Genomic DNA, 23,229 nt, shown 5'->3' on the forward strand with positions numbered 1-23,229 from the left:
TTCAAGAAAGACGGTTGTCTGTATCCAGTTGCGGTGGAGAGAGTGAGAGGGCTGATGGAGTCAGCTCTATTGGGAGTGTATTAGGGTGACAGTGTGATGAATGGAAGGTCTAGATATGAGCTTTTAGCGGGATGGGGTGAGCAGTGATGAACGAGCTGGTGGAGGTTGTCTATGTATGTGAGTACAAGCCTGCGCCTTCGTATGTGTCAGTCAGGGAAACAGCGCGGGGTACCAGGGGGAAAGATCAATTGAATTGTTTATCCGCTCCAAAGCGAGCCAACCGAGTCAGACTGGCCGCGCTTGTAATTTGGTTGTGCTAGGTTAGGAGCAACCTATATACAACTCTGCAACGTTCCACCGCTGCAACGATTTTTCAACCGAATCAATTATTGAGGTTATGGAGCATGTATTGGTTTGCAATAGCGCGCCATAAATCAAGTTTCCACCACAGTTGAACATGACTTGAATCTGCAATTGTATGTATTTAAGTTATATGAGCGTTTTTTCGTGTAGCCTACTCTTCTAGAATATTGTATTAACTTATCCATTATTTAGTTGAATACATGGACTATTTTAGTACATAGTCTCTCCCCTCTAGTGAACACTGTCATATGTATAAGCTCACCCATTTTTATGAACACTATTCCCAGTAAATTCAATTTTCCTGCTACTTCCTTGGAAACTTTGGAAGAGGTTAGATTAGAGTTATGTATGTTACAATATATAGTATAAATGTTTATATACTATGTATGTAACATATGTATGTTACAAGAGGGAGAGACAAATAGAAGTATCTAACAGTATCTTTACTCTATGGTAGAGGTTTCACGATCAACAAGAGCAAGGAGCGAGCTAATCTATCAATTCAGAACTCAAGGTGGTGGTAAATGTTCAGATAGATTGAGATCTTCATAAAAATGAGTGATTGCATCATTCCGGAATATGAAGAATTGGTAATTATTTCTACATGACTAAAGGTACCTTAATAAGGTGGGTAACTAAGTAGAAATAAAAATGAATGACATCCAAGTACATGTCAATGAGAATCATTATAAATAAGTGGGATACACAGAATATAGTACGTCTAATAAATTAGGAATGATTTGTACAAGAAATTCTGTTACTATGAACCCGTTTACACGGTTTATTACTTTCCTTGCCCTATTACCATAGGTAAGGAAAGTATCGCTTTCCAAAAAAATTTAAGGTACCCCGATTTCATGTTTTCTATACGTTTCAAGGTCCCCTGAGTCCAAAAACATGATTTTTTGGGTGTTGGTCTGTGTGTGTGTGTGTCTGTGAACACAATTAACCTAATTAACCGATCGACTTGAAATTTTAAACTTAAGGTCCTTATACTATGAGGATTCGACAATAAGAAATTCAATGAAATTCAATTCAAAATGGCGGAAAACATTTCTGGGAAAATTGCAGGAGCTCCGTAATATTCCTGAGAAGAATGAATTTTGTTAAATTTCTATCACGATTTTCTCAAAAAAGACTTGACCGATTTTTTTCAAATTCATACCCTGTATAGTTATATATCAGCTCTATTAACTGGCATGAGTCTCCTCCCTGAGAAACTAACAGGGGGTCCACCCCATCCTTGAGAAATTTACATTGTAACCTCCTTCTCGTGCTTGAGGTAGGTGGGTAGAGCAGTTTATTCAAAAGAACACACGTCGATATTTTATTTGTAGAACAGCTGTTCTGACAACTTTTAAAAAATCCTCATATTTCCTAATTCAAACAAAGGAAAATGTACTCTGAAAACAATAACCATAGTATAATCTTAGTTTTAAGTATTTAGCCACAAATCGGCATGATGTTATTCCCTATATTATCCTCGTTAATGAGGCTTATAGATCAATGAGCAAGGAAAGTTGTGTGAGTGTACCACACCAGATTTTCATAATTTATTATTATTTGGTTGAGCAGTATTATTCATTTTCCCAAAAGCACCCTCGATGTAGTACATTTCAAGGATCGCTCAAAAATGTAGTATCACGAGGTCGCTTTTGAATCGGGGTGTACTATTATCAAGATTTAAAGCTATATGGACGTTTCAAGGGACTGCAGAAAAAAACTATAACGGGAAATGTAATATAACGGGGGTGCACTACATCGAGGTTCCACTGCAAGATATTCTGTTATTCTACAGTATAAAACTATAGTCTACAGCAGTACAGTATTAGTTGTATGAATGAAATATTTAAACCAATAATATTGCAATAGTGAATAGAAAGCAGTAGTGATTATCTAAGCGTCTAACCACTGAGGCATGGTGCTTTGTAGATTAATATATTCTTGGGTAAACTATTTATGTACAATCAATACTCAAGGGAAGGTGAAACAGGCTCAACAGAGGTACAACGCCCGAATCTGTTTGGCTTCCTATAATTTATGCAAACAGGCCACATCTAGGTTCACAATCGTAATATCATCATCAAGTCCCAAATTTAGTCCAGCCCTGAGAGCAAAACAAAAAATTATACTGCAATTAGATAATCGTTGTTAATGGAATTTGTAGATCGATATTGAATTGGCATATGGATTATAGATGAAACACTTTGATGGTCGACATTTTTTACTTGAATCTTGTAGATGTGTCTGCTATTCCTTCCTCACCGCTGTACTATCTCATGAAGTATTCAAATAACAAACATTCAGAATTACACAACTTCTAAAAAAATCTGGTGTGGTACACTCACACAGCTTTCCTTGCTCATTGAAATGTAAGCCAACGAGAATAATTTAGGGGAATCACATTATGACGATTGGCGGCAACATATTTGAAACTACGATCAGACTACTGTATATGTGTATATATAATATTGTTTTCAGAGTACTTTTTCCTTTGTGTAAATTGTGAAATTCGAGGATTTTTTTAAAAGTCGTCAAAACAGCTTTTCTACAGATGAAATATCTCGACTAAGTTATGTGTTCTTTTTATAAACTGCTCTACCTACCTACCTCATGCACGAGAAGGAGGTTACAAAGTCCATTTCTCAAGGATGGGGTGGACCCTTTATAAGTTTTCCAGGAGACTCATGACAGTCGATAGAGCTGATAAATAACTATAGGCCTACAGGGTATGATTTTGAAAAAAATCGGTCAATTCATTTTTGAGAAAATCGTGAAAAACATGATTTTTTAGTAATTATCCGCCATTTTTCTCAAGAATATTACGGAGCTCCTGGAATTTTCCCAGAAATGAGACTCATGTCAGTTGATAGGGCTTATAAATAGCTATCCATGGTATGAATTTGAAGAAAATCGTTAGAGCCGTTTTCGAGAAAACCTCGAAAAACATGGTTTTTTAGTAATTATCCGCCATTTTTCTCAATAATATTACGTAGCTCCTGCAATTTTCCCAGAAATGAGACTCATGTCAGTTGATAGGGCTAATAAATAAATGGGCTAATGAATTATCCATGGTATGAATTTGAAGAAAATCGTTAGAGCCGTTTTCGAGAAAACCGTGAAAAACATGGTTTTTTGATAATCATCCACCATTTTTCCGCCATATTGAATTGAATTTTATTGAATTTCCTATTGTCGTGTCCTCATGGTATAAGGACCTTAAGTTTGAAATTTCAAACTAATCGGTTAATTAGGAATGGACTTATCGTGTTCACAGACATACACACATACATACCAACACCCAAAAATCATGTTTTTGGACAGGGGATCTTGAAAGTATAGAAAACTTGAAATTGGGGTACCTTAATTTTTTTGGAAAGCAATACTTTCCTTACCTATGGTTATAGGGCAAGGAAAGTAAAAAAGTAGCCTACCACAGGCTAGACCCAAAACTGTTCCAATTCTAATTTATACCACAATGTAGCTAGATTATAATTTTGCCACTTTCACATTTTTGAGTTACAGTCCAATGTAAAATCCAAGTATTTCACAAATAAATAGTAGAATATTCACTACAGTACTAAACCACTGCCTTGTGAAACTTCCGCTGGTATTCTGTGGAATTATCCTGTCCTGTTTCAATTGTGAGATAGAACATTTCCAAGATGAAGAGGTCTCAAGTATGGGAATATAAGTGTTGTGTGATTTGTGAGTCAAGGCCGTATTTGACGTATGTCAGGCTGTGGGCCAGACATAGAGCAAATAATGCTTTCCTCCACCAAACCATCGTTGTCTATCAATCACCTCTGACCTTTGCTGAATTTTCCAACACTTGTGTGAATGGAAAAATACATAGTCCGCCCATCAATAACGGAAATGCAAATCTTGACCCTCTATTTCCAATCACCCGAGTTCTTTATTGGAGCAGCTCTTCTTATAAGCGCAATTATTATTGGTAACCTCAAAATACTTCTCTTATTGATTTTTCTTTACACTGAAGAAGTCAAGGAAAAACTCTTTCAACAAATGATGACTTTAATCAGCTGAAGATCAAGTTCATGCATTCACACTTGAACTATCGGTTTTATTTCTCCAATGTTTTTTTCAACAACCTGGAACCACAGAGTTGTGGTTGATGTGTGGGACAGAGTTGTTCTGTCCCAAAAATTTAATCTTCTGGCGCTCATATCTCACAAAGTAATGATCGGAAAAAAAATGTTTTCCTGAGAAAACTTTCTCATTTTGAGCGCTTAATGATATACAAATCGAAGAACTTTGAAAAATTATCACGAGTAAAAAGTTTATTTTTTGCCTTCGTCCAGCCTTAAGTTAATTGGAGTTTCGACGCTTTATTTGTGTACTTGATCAGGCTACTTTCTTTTGAAGTCCATTAGGATGATCAATTCTTTCAGATTGTAGAATGTTACATCATTCTAGATCAATTTCAGAAATTAGAATGCTATTCTTATAGTTGTTCCTTTGTCTGATTATATTATCTACTTGATATGAATCTTATCTAACACTTAGTGATCATCAAAACTTAAGCTATCAGTTTTATTTATTTAATGATCTTTAACAACCTGGAGCAACTTAGTTGTTCATAATCAAGTGATTATACTCATTAAATAAAAAGACTAAGAAATTGTTAAAAACCACAGATTTTATTAAAAGTAGGAAGACCGGTTCCGGTTGTTACACCATTGTCAATCTCTGATAAACTAAATACAAGAGCAGCAGAATTTATACTATTAGGCGAGTACTGCTATTGGTCTAGGACATGAACGCCTGCCATTGGCCCAGCTAGACACTCTCCTCCCACTTAATGGTGCTTATAGTAGAAACGTAACAAAATGGCGGTTTAAGCAACAGACTTACCATGATGACAAAATTTACTTGAAGTACAAAATAAAACCCAAAAAGACAAATATGTGAATTAGAGAAACGTATTATTTACATATTTATTGTATTATCATCTACTTGTTTTCTTGGGTTTTATTTTGTACTGCAAGTAAATTATGTTATCATGGCGAGTCTATTATATGCACCGTTAAGTAGGAGGAGAGTGTCTAGCTGGGCCAATGGCAGGCGTTCATGTCCTTGACCAATAGCGGTACTCGCCTACCAGTATGAATTCTGCTGCTCTTGTATTTAGTTTTAGTTTATCAGAGATTGGTGATTGTGTATCAACCGAAACTGGTATTTCTATTTTAAATAAAATCTGCGGTTTTTGACAATTTCTTAGGTCCGGCTTCCGAGCTCGGGATTTAGTCAAGTTCTAGACTTTAAACAGCTGGAGCCAGAATATTGGGTTTCCGAAACGGGGCGTAGTCGCAGTAAAACGACTAACGATTTTTAAATTAAATTTCGAAAAACTAGAAAATTGAACACAAAATAAAATTGTAAAGTTTCAGCAATTTTGAATTATTCAGGAATGTTTCATTTTGTCAAGGAAAAACGTTTCCTATTACAGAAATGAGAAAATAAAGATTATCATAAAAATGGCGACTACGCCCAATTTCGGAAATTCAGTTTTCTGACTCCAGCTGTTCAAAGTCTAGAACTTAGCTAAATCCCGAGCTCAGAAACCGGCCCTTAGTTTGTTTATTTAATATGAATACTTACCACAATATCAACTTCTCAACTACACAAAAAGTGATTATACTCACTTGATATGTATATTGTTCAAATTTGAGTGAGTGTGATTATTTATTTATCATCATCATTATTGGCACTACAGCCCATGTAGAACCTTAGCCTTCACAACCACATCCTTCCACCCCTCTCGACATTCTGCATTTCTTTTCCATCTTCTTACACCCAGTCTTTGCAAATCCTCTTCCACATCGTCAACCCACCGCTTTCTTGGTCTTCCTTGTAATCTTCTTCCTCCAGGTTTACCATCCAGCACCATTTTTGGTACCCTCCCTTCCGGCATTCTGCACACATGACCAGCTCATCTCAGCCTCATACTTTTCACAACATATAGAATACTGGTCTCCTCGAACAATCTTCCTAGTTCCTCGTTTGTTCTTATCCTCCATATTTCATTTTCCTTGATTGCTAAAAAATTCTTCTTTCCCATCTCTGAAGCAGACCTTCTTCTCTTGTTGTCAATGTCCAAGCTTCGGCCCCAATGTCCAAGCTTGAGTGTGATTATTTATTACGTTAATTCAATCTGTTGATGATCATGTTTGAATATCATACTCTTATAATTTGTCAAGTTGTTCGGGAAAAAATGTTTTATCAATGAGGATCATCGGATCTTCTCCTACAAGTTTCTCCATTTTAATATTAGTTTCCGCTATTCAACCCATCTGTCCATTTGATCTGAACTATTATGTGTCCTCCACGGGAAACAGATGTTTTTCAAATGGACAACACTCCTCTATTTCAAAGTTTAAGAAGAATTCAGAAATACGTTCTTAAGAACATGAAATAGGACTAACCTATGTACGAATAGTATATTTCGCACCTAGAGCAGAGAATTAGATTTTTCCGGCTCGAAATCGGTTTTCATTTTTGCCCGTGGTGCGAACGCTATTTTTCGCCACACACAAAAATAAACAATATACATATGAGAATAGTTGTTTACTAAGCACTTCCGGAAGCAGAAGTGGAAGGTGATAGCTCTAGCAAATCTGAGGTAATCTGAATTTTAGGAAATTGTCCAAGTATTTTTATTTTTCATTCTGATTTGTCTAAATAACCTAAAATATGATGTTCAATTATGTGGGAGGTTGAGCTTATACTTTTTTATTCTTTCAAATGACAATAAGATGATATTATTATAAATGTTTTAATTATTGAATAATGAACACAAATAATGAAAAGTTTTTTGATCAGCTGTTTCTTGATCACCTTTCTTAGTTCCATGTTAGCGGCTGGAAAGGGTACTCTTTCCGGCCTAGGCCGGAAAGAAACCTGTTCTGACGTCAGACGAGAGTCGTCTGCAAACAATGTCTTTCAGATCTACGTAGGGACTAGAAAACAGCTGCTTTCTGTGCAGTGTGGCGAAAAAATAATATCATCAAGATAGTGTCAATTTTCACACTGACAAGTAATGTGGAGACGCTCTATGAAGTTATCACTCTATCCAATAGTTGACGATCGATCTGAGCGACGTTCTGTTCTATAGCTTGTCGCAGCTCGCCCAACGTACGAGCACCGAATACAAATACATCATTATAGAAGTTTTCTCTGGTACGAGGCTTGTTTTCATACACACGACACTTTAGAAAACCCCAGAAGAAAAAATCACAAATCGAATTGTCTGGGGGGTCAATGCAGATCACCGAATCTTAGAGTTTTCCAGAGTTAGAAGTATACGAAGTGATCCCGGTGGCTGCCGTTTCATTGAACTACCTCCACTACTCAGGGCATTATCCCTATGGTGGTTTGGCTCGGAATGTCCCCATGCCGAGGAGCGAAAGAGGTGTTCACTTCTCTAAGTGATTCACCACTTCGCACAAAACTGTCATACACGTAAACGCTATGTTCTACGTTTCACAGGGGCATGATCGCAACTGATCAAGTAACAAGCATAATTTGCAAGGTCAGACGAGTGATATGCTGACCTCTCAAACTCCTACTGGATGCGTAATATTATAGAGAAAATATAGCATAAAATTAGCTACAATATAAGCTTATGCTATCTTTTCTCTATCGTAATATCAACTAAACTAGTAGTTCTGTGAACAGTAGACCTCGCGCAGTTAAAAACCACAGCCTCCTCTTATACTGTCCATCAGAGTAAATCCTGTCTGTATGTCGTGTCGGCGAGATATCGGTGTGAAAACGGCTAATGGCTGTTGGGGTTGGTGTATCAAGAATGCTAACATCAAAAGCTAATCTTCTTCAAGACATACTGGCAACAGGTCAGCCCGAGTTCAAAGCAGAGAAAGGTCGAGAGACAATACTATGTTATTTTAGTAGCTTATTTAATAGTGCATAAAAATTCCATTCAATGAGGCATGCAATCAATAGTCCACAGCAGCTGATTTGTTTTACCAAGTTACATTGAGATATTAATTGCATGCGCTATTGCATGCAATTAGTAATCCACTCGACAGCTGATTATTTATGATGAATTATTCCATAGTCTGATTAATCCTATCTTCAGAGTAGATTATATATGTAGTGATATCGGAGTATGGAAGAAATTCCTTTTCCTTTCATATTATCCTTAAAATGCAAAATTTCAAAAAACCTTGTGGATTCATCGACGCGCAGTTAAAGAATATTCCTGCCAAATCTCATAGAATTCTATCAACGCGTTTGGCCGTAAATGCGTTACATACATACAGACAGACGAAAGAAAATCCGAGTTGAAACATAGACCTCGCTGTGTTCGGTCAAAAAAATTATTGATTTATTAAATTATTGATCTGTTATACACTTGATTAATGATTATCTCCGAGAATCACTGTGATCGGATTGTTGAGAACATTATTTTGTTTGTCTTTGAAGTTTGAAACTTACAATTTCAAAAAAGTAAAATTTTGCCTTAATCTCAAATTTTGAAGAAAATAGATCATGATCACGTTAAATTTCAATGTAATGTCTCGTCTTTTCTCAGTGTAATCTAATCGTCTGAGTAAGATATTAATGAGAAAGTATTAGTTTCACAAAACTCACCACTGAATTCATGAGAACCGATTGAATGATTATATTATTAGTAGGTAGAGAAAAAGGCAGAAAGGAAGGAAGAAAAATCAGTTATGGATTCGGATGGAATAATAATTATTCGTGAATAGAATCGGTCCCCGAGAAAATAGTTGGAAAGCAATTTTAATTCCAGAGCATAACCTCGATTAGACGCCGATCGAAACTACACCTATGAATATTTCTCAATGTTTCTAGACGATTAGGAAAAGCTGGATTAAATAACTGAGTATGAATTGAATAATAGAGTGCAAAACGGGTCAAGGCGATCATATAAATAATCGAGGTATCCCCCGGTGTATATTTTCAAGTTTTCCAAGGCTAGCAAAACAGTCGGTTTCGCGCTACAGTACGCGGAAAAACATCTGAATAAATTATTATGTTTTGGAATAATGGATAGGATAGCATTAAGGGTGTCGCTAACTTCTTTCCATAGATGTGAGCTGCATGGCTATTGCTTATAGATTAATATATGAGTTGCAAAGGGGATGCTATTGGTACTGATGAATACTGAATTAAGAATACCGATGCGAATACTTCGTAGCAAAGGAATTATAATGGGAAATACTGTACTGCACACCTATTTAATCGTTTTTTGCAAAGCTTCGCAATTATAGCGCTGGCCGTGCTAATTGAAGCACTGGAATAGAAAGTTTTTCTCTATAATTATAGGTCTGAGAATGCTTCTCTACTGAGTATTGGATAGAGGGAAATCACGAACTATTGTAGTATCATTCTAGAACTATTTAGAAGTTCAATAACGATGAAAATCATGGAGCATAACTGTATTGTTTACGATAGTTTCATATCTTGGAATTCTTGAGAGTACTTCATACATAAGTTTAAAGCCTAGTTGTCATCACACAATTAAGGCTGTGCAAAGGCTAAAAATAAACTTTCTACAGACTGGTGATATTTTTCAAAGTTTTTCGATTTGTATATCATCAAGCTATCAAAAAGGAAATTTTTCTCAGGGAAACATTTTTTTCCGATAATTACTTTTTGAGATATGAGCGCCTAAAGTTTAAATTTTTGGGACAGAACATTTCACGTTCGGTAAGAGATAAATCCATGAGATTTAGAGGATAGATTCTTCATGGTATTGTTGATCTAGTAAAACAGAAGTTTTCTGAAAATATCAATTTTTGAGAAAGTTATTCAATTTACCAAAAATGACCGAAAATAACTCAACTAAAAGTTATTTTTGGTAAATTGAATAACTTTCTCAAAAATTATATTTTCAGAAAAGTTTTGTTTTATTAGATCAACAATACCATGAAGAATCTATCCTCTAAATCTCATGGATTTATCTCTTACCGAACTTGGAATGTTCTGTCCCAAAAATTCAAACTTTTGGCGCTCATATCTCAAAAAGTAATGATCGGAAAAAAAATGTTTTCCTGAGAAAACTTTTTCATTTTGATAGCTTGATAGTATACAAATCAAAAAACTTTGAAAAATATCACCAGTAGAAAGTTTATTTTTAGCCTTTGCACAGCCTTAAGAATTTTTGGGAAAGAGTAATAAGTTTATTGAGAAGAATATGCTTGAAATTGTGTGAAATGTTCACTCTAGTCCTGACAAACGCACAAAACAGTAATGAATCTTCTAGGTTTTTTTTAGTTTGCTTTCAGATGGTAGGATCCAATCAATTTTCTAGTAATGTGAAAAAGTGATGGGATCCGTGCCTAAAAGCCATAAGAGCCACGTGAAATGTGTTTTCTCAAGTGCTAAGTGCACTACTTGGAGCTACTGTATTATGCACCTTTATTGATGATTCTGGTGAGACATGGACTCCAAACAAGACTGCAAGAATCTGCTGAGTTATGGTTGTGTAGGAGAATCGTGAGGATATCATGGACCGATAAAATTACCAACTAGGAAAAAGCTAAAGAGGGAGATGAATGAAGAATGGAGCACCAGAAATTTATCAACCAGATAAAATATAGAAAACTCCAACATATGGATCACATTAGAGCTGATAGGTGCTTTATGTGTGTTATTTTAAATAAACTGCTCTACCTCATGCACGAGAAGGAGGTTACAAAGTTCATTTGTCAAGGATAGCTAGGACCCCCTGTTAGTTTGCCAGGAAGGAGACTCATTCCAGTTGATAGAGCTGATAAATAACTATACAGAGTATGAATTTGAAAAAAATCGGTCAACTCATTTTTGAGAAAATCGTGATAGAAATCCACGGAGCACCTTGAAAGAAAAATAGAAGTCAGGTGTAAGAGGCTCAGTTTCCTGGAATTCGCCTTCTTCGATATTTGGTTGATTTCTTCTTCATTACTCTCTCAACATTTCTATTACACCTGCTGACACAATTTGTTATTTGATATGGGAGAAAAATCCCGCACACACACATCGATTTTTGTTCGTACGATATTTTGCCGTCCTTATGAATTCTATCAGAGTAAACGGAACTTGAAAAACATCATCTGTTTGAAATCATCTTTTTAATCTATTAGAATTTATAAGGACGGCAAAATACTGTACGAACAAAAATTGATGTGTATGTACGGGGCTGAAAAGTTGATGAGTAAACTTTCATCTTTAACCTTTCATCTTCCATTTTTCATATTTCATCATGTTTCAAGTTTCATCTTTCACGTTTCATCTTTCATATTTTATTCTTGAACATTTACCCTACATACTGGAATGAATAAGGTGGCAACGTCTCCCTAGCAATCAAAGACGACTTTTCGATCACCATTCGATTAGAGGAGATACCCAGAATGAAGAAGAATATTCTGGTTGTCCAACCTTGGAGCTTGTTCGGAAAAATGTCAACGAAAAATAGTTTCGTTGCTCGACCAACAAAGCTAATGTCAAAGAAAATCGAATGTTACGAAATAATACTTCTTATCATCTTTGCTGCCTATTTACTACTACTTTCTACTTCACTTACCTCTTCATGCTACTTACGTTTTCAGCTTACTTACTTCTTCCTACTAATTTTTTCTTCTCTTTCTTATACTTTTACTTATATGATCGTCAACGTTGTTAGCCGACAGGCTAGAAAAAGACGTAAATAGTAATGATAATATAAATCATTTCACTTGTATGAACTACTTTATTAAAATTGATAAAAGCAATATAAAAACATGTAGCGCCCTTTTTATTAAAAGCATTTTAAAACTTCAAAACATTTCAACAAGTAGTTTCAGCCTACTTTGGTCATTTTCAAATTAAATTGCCTTGAAAATAAATTCATTTTAAGTTGAAAATGGCCAAAGTAGGTCGAAACTAGTCGTTGAAATGCTTTAAAGTTTTAAAATGTTTTAAATAAAGAGGGTACTACATGTTTTTATTAATAATGATAATATGTATGATACAATGAGGATATGATAAGATCAGTAATATAACTTCATTGTGATACTGAAATTTCTGTAGTAACTGAAATATATTATTTCTGAAATAACTGCAGTTTGAAGTTGTAACAGATTTCAATGGTTATACATTGCATAATATCATATAGCGTAAGTAGATATACCCATGGTATAGGGCGTTTATGTCGCAACTTTTACTATCAACTCAAGCCAATTATTATCGATTTTTTACTGTTTTTGAGAGTGTTGAACGGCACAATATGAGAGACTACCAGCGTCACACAACTTCATGGGAAAGAACTACGTGGACTATCGGCTTGAGATAACAGTAAAAGAATGCTTTATTTGACAATTCCCCGGTCAATTGACTGTGGCGAAGAACTGAAACTGAACTGAACTGAACTGAACTGAAGGGACATAAATGCCCTATACCACGGAACATCTACTTATGCTATTGCTTCTCTATGATAATATCCATTACAATCATTGTACAATGGTTATTTATCGAAGTATAGTAACATTATTTCACTTCTGTTTCATAGATGGCCACATCCCCAACTGAAGCTCAGAAGAAGCTGAACCTGGACAGGGCTACCAACTTCATGCGACAATACCGAGACCCACAAAGTCGTGAGCTGAAGAAATTGTCGGCCAATCAGTTTATGGACGTCTGGAGTCACTACGACAAAGACGGTAAGAATATTAATACAGTACCTACTATTCAAGCTTCAGCATGACATAGATATTCATCCCTCTTGACTATGTTTCTGAGCTATATATCTTTAGATAATCTATGGTATCTTGTACGTTTACTTTAGAGCTACTCTTAAATATAAATAAAAATCAGAAAACCAAGTCCCCTTTTAAAATTGTTCAATCACGACTTGTTTCGGCTATGTTTCACGGCATGTTTCAAGTGATTAAATCACTTGATAAAGGCATTGGACCATATGAATAAAGTTGAGCATTTGCTTAAACTTCTAAAATATGTAGCATTTGCTTCATTTTCTATGAATAAACGTGAGCAAAACCTTTTGCTCGTGCTCATCAAAAGAATAGTTTGAGCATTTGCTCAAAAGTAAAAGCTTATACTCAAAATTGTATGAATAAACTAGAGCATTTGCTCAACTTTTGATGCAAATGCTTCAAAAAAGGTGAGTCTAGTCTAGAACAGCTTTTCACCTTTTACTCATAGTAAAGTAGCTCAACTAATTCGTATGAGGAAGAGGAAACTATACCAGATACGATCACAACCAATAGTTGTGAACTATAAAACTCTTTTTAGATTCAACCATGATATATATCACCATTATTCCTACAAAAGAATAAGTACAAAAGATAGCCAAAGATAACCAAAAGACCAAAAGATAACCAAAGATAACCAAAAGATACCTGATATAAAGATAGCCATCACAAAATAGGAAATAGGCATTTAAGAAGATGAGAGTGTAGACGATTCTAAGAAGGCTATTGATATTATAAGAATATGCTGAAGATTATTATAGAGATGACATTTTTCACGCTATTATTTCAAAATTCTAAACTCAACTAACCTAAAACTATTTATAAATAGAAAACAGAGCAGACGACGCAAACACAAGCGGTGCCCACTACTTGCATATTTAGCGCTTCCTTGAGCTATAAAAACAAAATAAGGCTATAAAAGCGAATCAGCTGATGAAAAATCTTTAAAATACGTGAGCATTTGCTCCAGAGTTCAGGAGCATAAGGTAAGATTAAAAGGTAAAGCTTATTCATATAAAAATAAGCAAATGCTTTTGCTTCTACCTTTTGCTCATGAGCATAACCTTATGCTCCATGCTCTTGCTCATGAGCATTTGCTCTGGTTTTATTCATATGGGCCATTATATAGCCGAAAGATGTCGTGATTGAACAATATTTTAAAAGAGTAATTAGATTTCTAATTTTTATTTATATCTATGGTCCCTCTATGGTCTAGATCTCTATGAGATCTAGATATCAACTATGCTCAATTCTAATACTTATATAACACAATACAACACAGTGATAGAAATTATTATACTAATGGCTTGGTAAATATATAAATTACAGTTAAAAATATGTTGATGATGCATGTATTAATTATAATGCCCGGTCTACCGACAACGATATTAGCGCAAACCTGGCAGATCGTTGTAAATTTCTGAGGTTTGAAGGTTTGTGCTTTTTTCGATCTAAAGTGAGCTAGTCCACTATGGCAAAACTTAAACTAGATGCAGCGTAATAATTAGCATCGAACAGGTTATACAGATTTAGATATTAAGATAAAGAAAGGAAAAAAAGATGTTGTCGAATTCCACTATTCTAAAAGTGTTAGATTTAGATATGTACAATAATAATTGGTTTTCATCTAATTATACATACAATAAAAAAGTGATGAGAGGAACTTTAATTACTTGGACAGCAACTTGATTAGCAGCTAAAATAAAAATCTGTTGTGGTACTAACACTCACACAACTTTCCTTGCCCATATTTGAAACTACGATCAGACTTCTGTATATGTATATATATAATTGTTTTCAAAGTACTTTTCCTTTGAGTGAATAATTGTGAATTCGATGATTTTTTTAAAGTCGTCAAAACAGCTGTTCTACAGATGAAATATCTCGACTACGTGTTCTTTTTATGAACCTACCTATCTCATGCACGAGAAGGAGGTTACTAAGTCCATTTCCCAAGGATGGATGAACCCCCATTGTTTCCCAGAAAGGAGACTCATGCCAGTTGATAGAGCTGATAAATAACTACTATACAGAGTATGAATTTGAAAAAAATCGGTCAAGTTATTTTGAGAAAATCGTGAAAAACATGTTTTTTTAGTAACTATCCGCCATTTTTCTCGAGAATATTACGGAGCTCCTGCAATTTTCCCAGGAAAAAACTTATGTCATTTGATAGGGCTTATGAATAGCTATCCATGGTTTAAATTTGAAGAAAATCGTTAAAGCCGTTTTCGAGAAAAAAACCGTGAAAAACATGGTTTTTAGTCATTATCCGCCATTTTTCTCAAGAATATTACGGAGCTCATGGAATTTTCCCAGAAATGAGACTCATGCCAGTTGATAGTGCTTATGAATATCTATCCATGGTATGAATTTGAAGAAAATCGTTAGAGCCGTTTTCGAGAAAACGGTGAAAAACATGGATTTTTAGTCATCATCCGCCATTTTTCTCAAGAATATTACGGAGCTCCTACAATTTTCCCAGAAATGAGACTTATGTCAGTTGATAGGGCTTATAAATAGCTATCCATGGTATAAATTTGAAGGAAATTGTTAAAGCCGTTTTCGAGAAAACCGTGAAAAACATGGATTTTTAGTCATTATCCGCCATTTTTCTCAAGAATATTACAGAGCTCCTGAAATTTTCCCGAGACTCATGTCAGTTGATAGGGCTTATAAATAGCTATCCATGGTATGAATTTGAAGAAAATCGTTAGAGCCGTTTTCGAGAAAAACGTGAAAAACATGGTTTTTTAGTAATTATCCGCCATTTTCTCCGCCATCTTGAATTTGATTTTATTGAATTTCTTATTATCGGTCCTCATGGTATGAGGACCTTAAGTTTAAAATTTCAACTCAATCGGTTAATTAGAATGGAGTTATCGTGTTCACAGACATACACACATACACACCACACACATACACACACACAGACCAACACTCAAAAATCATTTTTTTGGACTCAGGGGAACTTGAAACGTATAGAAAACATGAGATTAGGGTACCTTAATTTTTTTTGAAAGCAATACTTTCCTTACCTATGGTAATAGGGCAAGGAAAGTAAAAATTTATCATCGCATGGCCTTAAATTAACAGAATTAGAATAGCATTTTGTGAAACTTGCTAGATTTGAGATCCGTTTGTGGTAGATGAAAAATGGTTTAGAAATGACTCATTCCTTCTACTGAGCGAGCGATAAGCATATTATATTGTTAGAAACGACCGTAACTTTTCGAGTGTTGAAATGATGTAATTATTGAAGTTGAAGTCCTTTTTTTATTACTATGTGTGTGATATGGCTTTGCGTGTTGATGATCTTATCAAATCTAGCAACTTTTCAACGTTTCTTAAGGGTGCTTATGGAAAATAACATGGTATGTTTTAGAGTAAGCCTTTTCAGATAACCCAATTTTTTCTGTAATGTGTTTTATGAACATAAAAAATTGATAAAATTAACAAAATTCAGGCGAATAAAATAAAAATCTAAAATTCTACAGGTGACAACCTCCAAATGAATACATTTTTAGACGTTCTCTGAGGTTACGTTCAAAGAACAGTTGATTGATTGATTGATCGGTTGATCTAAAATCTTTTCGGTAACATAGCTCGTGGATGACTCCCTTAAAATATTGTGGTTATAATAAGAAAACAAGGATATTGTAAAATTTCACTAAAAATTTATTAAAAACTTTAAAACAGTACCATGGTTTCACGTTTACCAACGCATCATCAGCTGTACTGAGAAATGAGGATACAACGATGATGCGTTGGTAGACGTGAAACCATGGTACTGTTTTAAAGTTTTAAATAAATTTTTAGTGAAATCCGACAATATCTTTGTTTTCTTATTATGGAGAGATTTCACAACACCATCAATAACTCTACTAATTTTATCAAATAAAATAGTTGAATACTTCAAATTTCTCAGGTCATGACACCTGAATATCTCATTCACTGATTCACTCATTCCATTCATATTCATTTCCTTGAACATTAGCATAAATTCTATAGTGAGGTCCAAGTTATAATGACAGTATTTGATGAACTTTGGTTTTGCTATCCTTGTCTATCATTCGACAAAGTCGATGGTACTATCCTTTTCTAGGTCCACAACGATGCCAATTATGTTTTTTACAGTGCAAAAATATAATTAATTAATGCAGAGAATCGGCATCCCTATTCTTCTATCTTCATCCACTGCCATTATAACGTGGACTTCACTATACTAATTTCATTATGGTTATTATTCAGTGTAAACTTACATCGATATCCGAACAGTATGGGTCATAGCCCTCTACTTTTTTCGCTTAAAAAACACAAGCTTATAAAATGAAAATAAATGCGGATAAATCACAGTGCTTCTTACTAACATAGAGATGGAATGACGTGGTTTGAGGTACGCTTCCAAAGGATGGCCACCCAAATACAATCACGCGAAAGGCTTCGAACGAAAAGCTGATAAATCGTCATATCCTAACATGAAATAAACAACAAATAACAATAAATAAATCACTGGAAAATTACAAATTATGATGATACAAAAATAATAATTTAACCTCAAATAGGGCAGTGAAGAAAATATAAGCAACGAAGAATCTCAGATATAAAAACGTAACCTCGAAAAGTTTTGTTCGAATAGTTTCCCTGATGACACAACATGTATAACGAGCATGTGTGTACACACATGTTCAACACACTTGTCCTGTAGTTAGTGGCATAACGTGAGTAGATATCCCATGGTATAGGGCGTTTATGTCGCAACTTTTACTGTTATCTCAAGTTGATTACTATCGATTATTGTGGATTTTTACTGTTTTGTTGGGGTGAGAGTGTATGAACGGCACAATATGAGAGACTAACAGCGTCACACAGCTTCACGGGAAAGAACTACGTGGACTATCGGCTTGAGATAACAGTAAAATTTGCGACATAAACGCCCTATACCATGGGATATCAACTTGAGCTATTGTTTCTCTAAAAAAAATAAAAAAAAAATTAAAAAATTTAAAAAAATATTAACAAAATATTTCATCTTAATCATGAAAATTCATTATCGAATTGTGTTATCGGATGGGCATGTTAAACTATCGGTCCCGGATGAAGTATGACAGTCGTAAGGCCCATTGACGGCTTAAATTATATATTCAGGCGGTGGGACCTTCCCGCAAGTGACTCCCCACCAACAAAAGCCATACAAATTTACTTTTTAATATCAAATTATTGACAAATGAAATGTCTTGCTTAATAAATAATGTAATCAATTATATTAAACGAGAATGAACAGCTAATATCGCATCAATAAACCTGTATCTGATACCGTCTATAGAAGGCATTGACAAGACAGAGGTTTGGCAACGTTTTTCTTCTATCTTTCTCCATGTGAATGCATTAGAATTGTATAGGAGGGTTAAGTGGGAGAGAGGGCCGGCTGCGCCCTAACTTCGCCCTCCAGGTTAAAATAAAGGCACCCTATCTATCTATCTATCTATCCATTACCATTATAACGTGGACCTCACTTTTCATAGTAGGGTGAGAGTCAGGGTGAAGTTAGTTGAAGATTAAATTAGTGAAAGGTTAGTAGTTGAGTTCAAAATGGCAATATGCCGGAATTATTCCGATTAATTTGATAGTTTTAGAATTGAATATATTATACTGTATATTTTGGATTTCCTTAAGGCAACAGGAACTTGAAGTACTGGAAACTGGACGCACTGAAGTTGCCTACGCAAACTGGTTCTTGATCAACTGTAATCTTGATGAAGTGAATGTTACCTCTCCAACGTAGCAACACGCACATGATTAACATTTTCATGCTTACGAACGATTCGCTAGGCTTGGGGTTTTCTTTTCACGCATTAATGATCCCGTTGAATTCAAATTATAGAGTTCACTCTAAACTTTGATTCGATTCGTAGGTCTGTGCGGCGAAAAGTATAAACTCGATGTCATGGAGTTATTGTTAGTGTAAAACAGTCTTATAACAAATCCCACCTTATCTTACCTTATGTTTCTCTTCTTCTTTGCCTCTCCCCAGTGTGCCTTTCGGGAATGTGCAACTTGCGTCCAGCGGTCAGAATGTGTTTGGGCACTCACAGATTGAACGTAACAAAGTGAACGTCCGTGATGTCATCACGAGTGATGTCATTTCGCTCTCACTAGCAGCCGACATTATGTTCCCAGACTGAAGGAGCGAAATCCAAATCTATTACAGTATCTAAGGAAGCTTCAAGCAAAACACTACTGTATAAGACAACATATTAGCCAAGTTAATGAGATACATATTTCTAACCTATAATTACATTCTAATTGATATTGAAAGATTGGGCTAGAACCATGATTGTACGAACAATCATTCATTAAGATATAGTCATCGTGAATGAATAATCTCTGTCAAAGAGATTTTGATAGATTTTTGGTAGAGAATTAGTGGGGAGGATATGTTTAATATTCTTTCCGAAGAATGGACATTGATATGTCCAAAGCTCCGCCAATTTATGTGGATGCATAACAATATAATTATCTATAGTTATTTGATGTTATTTGTGATCTGGAAATTCGATTTATTCATGATTTCAAAATTTGTCACAAGTCGAGATAAATCAATGGAACACTTTTGGAGTCGAATAGGAAGGAATGGCCGTTATAAAGCAGGTAGTTGTCGGAAAGTTTATATACCGTTATCACTTCCAGAGAGAGTGAGAGAGAGTGAGAGACAAATAATGTGACTGGCAGTGATGACGTCACGACGTAAACAGTGTACGTGTGTATCGGAGCCGTGTATCAACCCCATTTGACCGCTGGGCGCTAGTTGTGTATGTCCGTGCCTTTCAAGCGTTGGGGTAGCCTCAGTCCATTTCCTCCATGATTCCCTATCTATCGCCATTGTCTTCAGCTCTGGAACAGTGCTCTCCTTCCTTGCACTCTCACATTAACGTACTGTTTTGTTTTACAATTATCCTCCATTCGCTGTACATGTCCATACCAGCCCAACTACCTCATTTCTATCCTTTCACTGACATCTCTCATGCCCACTTCTTCCCTTATTCTAGTCTTTCCAACAGTTTTTCCATGGCACTTGATTTCCACTGTCCTTATCTTGTTTCCATGAGATGATTTCATTGGCCAGCTTTCACTTCCATACAGGAAGATATGTTCAATAACCGTCTGATATATTTGATTCTTAAGGAGTGGCCGTAGTCGAGTGGATCAGATGTTGGCTTTACGATTCAGAAGCCCGGGTTCAAATCCCGGCCCGGGCAAGATATTTATCTCGGGCCACTCCCGTGTTTCGGATGGACACGTTAAGCCGTCGGTCCCGGCTGCCTAAAAAGCAGTAGTTAGGTCATGTCAGAGGCCCTGAAATTGATCAGTTGCGACCTGAAAACTCTGACACCAGACCTGAGCCAGCCAGGTCACTCGATATTATTTTTATTTTATGTGATTCTTAATCTTTTTATCAAGTTAATACCTTATGTACCTATTCCATTCCATTATTATTATCCACTACAACTGCTAAATCCCAGGTAGGTGAAATTACTGAGAGAGTGAGACAATATAAAGCGTTTTTTCAAGCGCCAACCCAATCTGCCAATTGGAGAGCTTCCTGCCCTGTCGACTCTGAAAACGTCGTCTGAAAACGCCTAATTTGGTCTCACCCTTACAATCTCAAATCTTCAACCACCGACTATAAAATTGTGTCCCAATCTATTTTGCAGACGTCTGCTTTGTTGCAGAAACTTGGACTTCTCTTCGATTCCTGGATATTCATGCTGTGTATATTTCACAAAATCACTTCACTTGTTAGGCTATTTTTTAAATTGATAAAAACAATATAAAAACATGTAGTACCCTTTTTATTTAAAAAATTATATGAATAAAATAATCATTATTTACTTTTGCATTCCAACTTGAAAATGGCCAAAGTAGGCCGAAACTAGTCGTTGAAATGTTAAAAATTAAAAGGGTACTTATTTTTATATTGTTTTTATCAATCATGATATTCCATCTTGTAATGGCTACCTATGATGTGGCTTTCTTAACAACATATATATTATTTGTTTGTATGAACATCCATTAAATAGATTGTTGTTGGCTCGATAACTTGTCTCCACTACGTGGTGTAAGGTTTCAAATAAGAAGGGTATTACTTGCTTTTATATTGTTTTTATCAATTATGATATTCCATCTTGTAATGGCTACCTATGATGTGGCTTTCTTAACAACATATATATTATTTGTTTGTATGAACATCCATTAAATAGATTGATGTTGACTCGATAACTTTTCTCCACTATGTGGTGTAAGAGGTGCTAAAACGTAAATGGTCAAAATAAAATATAATAAAGATTCAGAAAAAAATTAGGAACAAACCCTGATGGCGCGGATTACCGAGTGGGTGCGTCAGAAGCTTCACACCGAATTTCAGTTTCAGAACCGTTTGATTTCTGTAGTTCCGCAGACTGGCCGAAGTGGATTAGACGTTTCGAAAGATTCTGAAGTGCTTCAAGTGTGAAATCGAAGTCTGAAAAATTCAGATGAATATATTTTGATTTACGTTCTAGGATATGGTGGTGAGGATATTTTATCATCATTCAAACTTGATAAAGAAGAATCTCATGATTATGCGCTAGTGGCAAGTTTGATACATACTTGGGGTTTGGAAGGAATTTGAGAGGGCAAGATTTTTCAAACGGCGCCAACACAAAGATGAGCCAGTCAACAGTCTCATTGATGATTTAGATAAATTAGCACAAATTAAATCGCGAGAATTTTCGTGATGAGTGGATGAGATTTATACTAGTTGAAATTGATGTTGCTTTCCATGATGAAACACTATATAACAGCTTTGTTGTAGTTTAGATACTGTGTTACATTTGTAAATATTTGAAAAACGCTTACTTTTCTTGGTGAAATGAGGTATGCTTTTCACTCCTGAGGAGGAGTAAACTACAGCAAAGTTATTTTGATAGTTATTGGAATTTCAGATAGTAGTTTGTCAGAGAGGCTACAAGTGGACGACCAGCTTACTCTGGACAAAGCTATTGAGAAAGTGAGACTGAGAACGTCAAGAGTTCTATAACAAAAACTTGTTCAAGATTGGAAAAGTTTGATTAAAAAAGGAAGATTCCGACCAAGAAACAGGCTGCGAAATAGAGAAGATAGAAGAGAGAAAAGTAGCATAAGTGGTGATGAACAGTCTAGGAGGAATAAGGCTAGGCGCATACCAGTTAGTCAAGACAAGACATGATCAGACACGTTTAGTCACCATACTTCACATTGTTGCTTATGACGCAACTCACACTGATCAGCCATTGCGATTGGACATGTCTTCATAATCAACAATGTGAAGTATTGTGACTAAACGTGTCTGATCATGTCTTGTCTTGTCTTGACTAACCGGTGTACGCCCAGTCTAAGATGAAGAACGAAGGGGGAAGAATTGCAAGCTATAAAGAAGGGAAGAATGGATGTTTATGTCGGGAGGAGAGAGTGAATCTGAAAATGTGAAAAATGAGGAAACTTGAAGATGAAAGTCGTACACATGGGGAAGAAGATGATTCATTTAAACCGGAAAGTCGAGAACGAAAACAAAAACGAAAAAGGGAAAATTTGATAAACACCGCAGGGCAATACCGTTGAAAATTCTGTCGCATGAGAAGATTTTGTGGACACATACCGAAGAGGTTCGGTGGAGTAATTGGAAGGCTCGACGAAAAAAGAAACATAGTTTCATTCCAGGGTAGAGTGTTGGACAGGAATAGAAGACTGTTCATCTAATTTGTGAGTAAGAAGGATGTAATGTAATGGCTACCTCTGAGGTGGTTGCCTTGGCAACAGATTAAGATATTAGGGTGAATATACCGTTTAAAGTGATAAAGTAAAAATACCTATAGTGAGCTCCACATTATAATGGCAGTGTTTTATTAGCAACTAGTAGGTAGGGTCTATTTTAAAACTGCAAAATGAAAACTTGACATAATAAAAAATTCGAAATTTGAAAATAGGCCTATAACCATCCTCGGTTAATGAAGAATCTTTATGCAAAATTTCAAATCAATCAGTCCAGTAGTTCAGACGTGATAGTATGTGTCAAACATAATTTTCCTACATCACGTACGTGTATGAGCCA

General features: G+C 35.5%; 1 protein-coding gene across 2 annotated transcripts in view; it reads left to right on the plus strand.

Moving 5' to 3' along the window:
* Window positions 1–23,229, plus strand: part of LOC111051137 (calbindin-32) — a 105,384-nt gene that overhangs the window by 15,072 nt on the left and 67,083 nt on the right. For both annotated transcript variants that reach the window (XM_022337564.2, XM_022337565.2), the window contains exon 2: window positions 12,899–13,049. In XM_022337564.2, coding sequence (XP_022193256.2) covers window positions 12,899–13,049 — 151 coding nt within the window. The remainder of the gene's footprint in view (window positions 1–12,898; window positions 13,050–23,229) is intronic.

Source organism: Nilaparvata lugens, chromosome X (assembly GCF_014356525.2).
Source record: "Nilaparvata lugens isolate BPH chromosome X, ASM1435652v1, whole genome shotgun sequence".
Taxonomy (NCBI): Eukaryota; Metazoa; Arthropoda; class Insecta; order Hemiptera; family Delphacidae; genus Nilaparvata; species Nilaparvata lugens.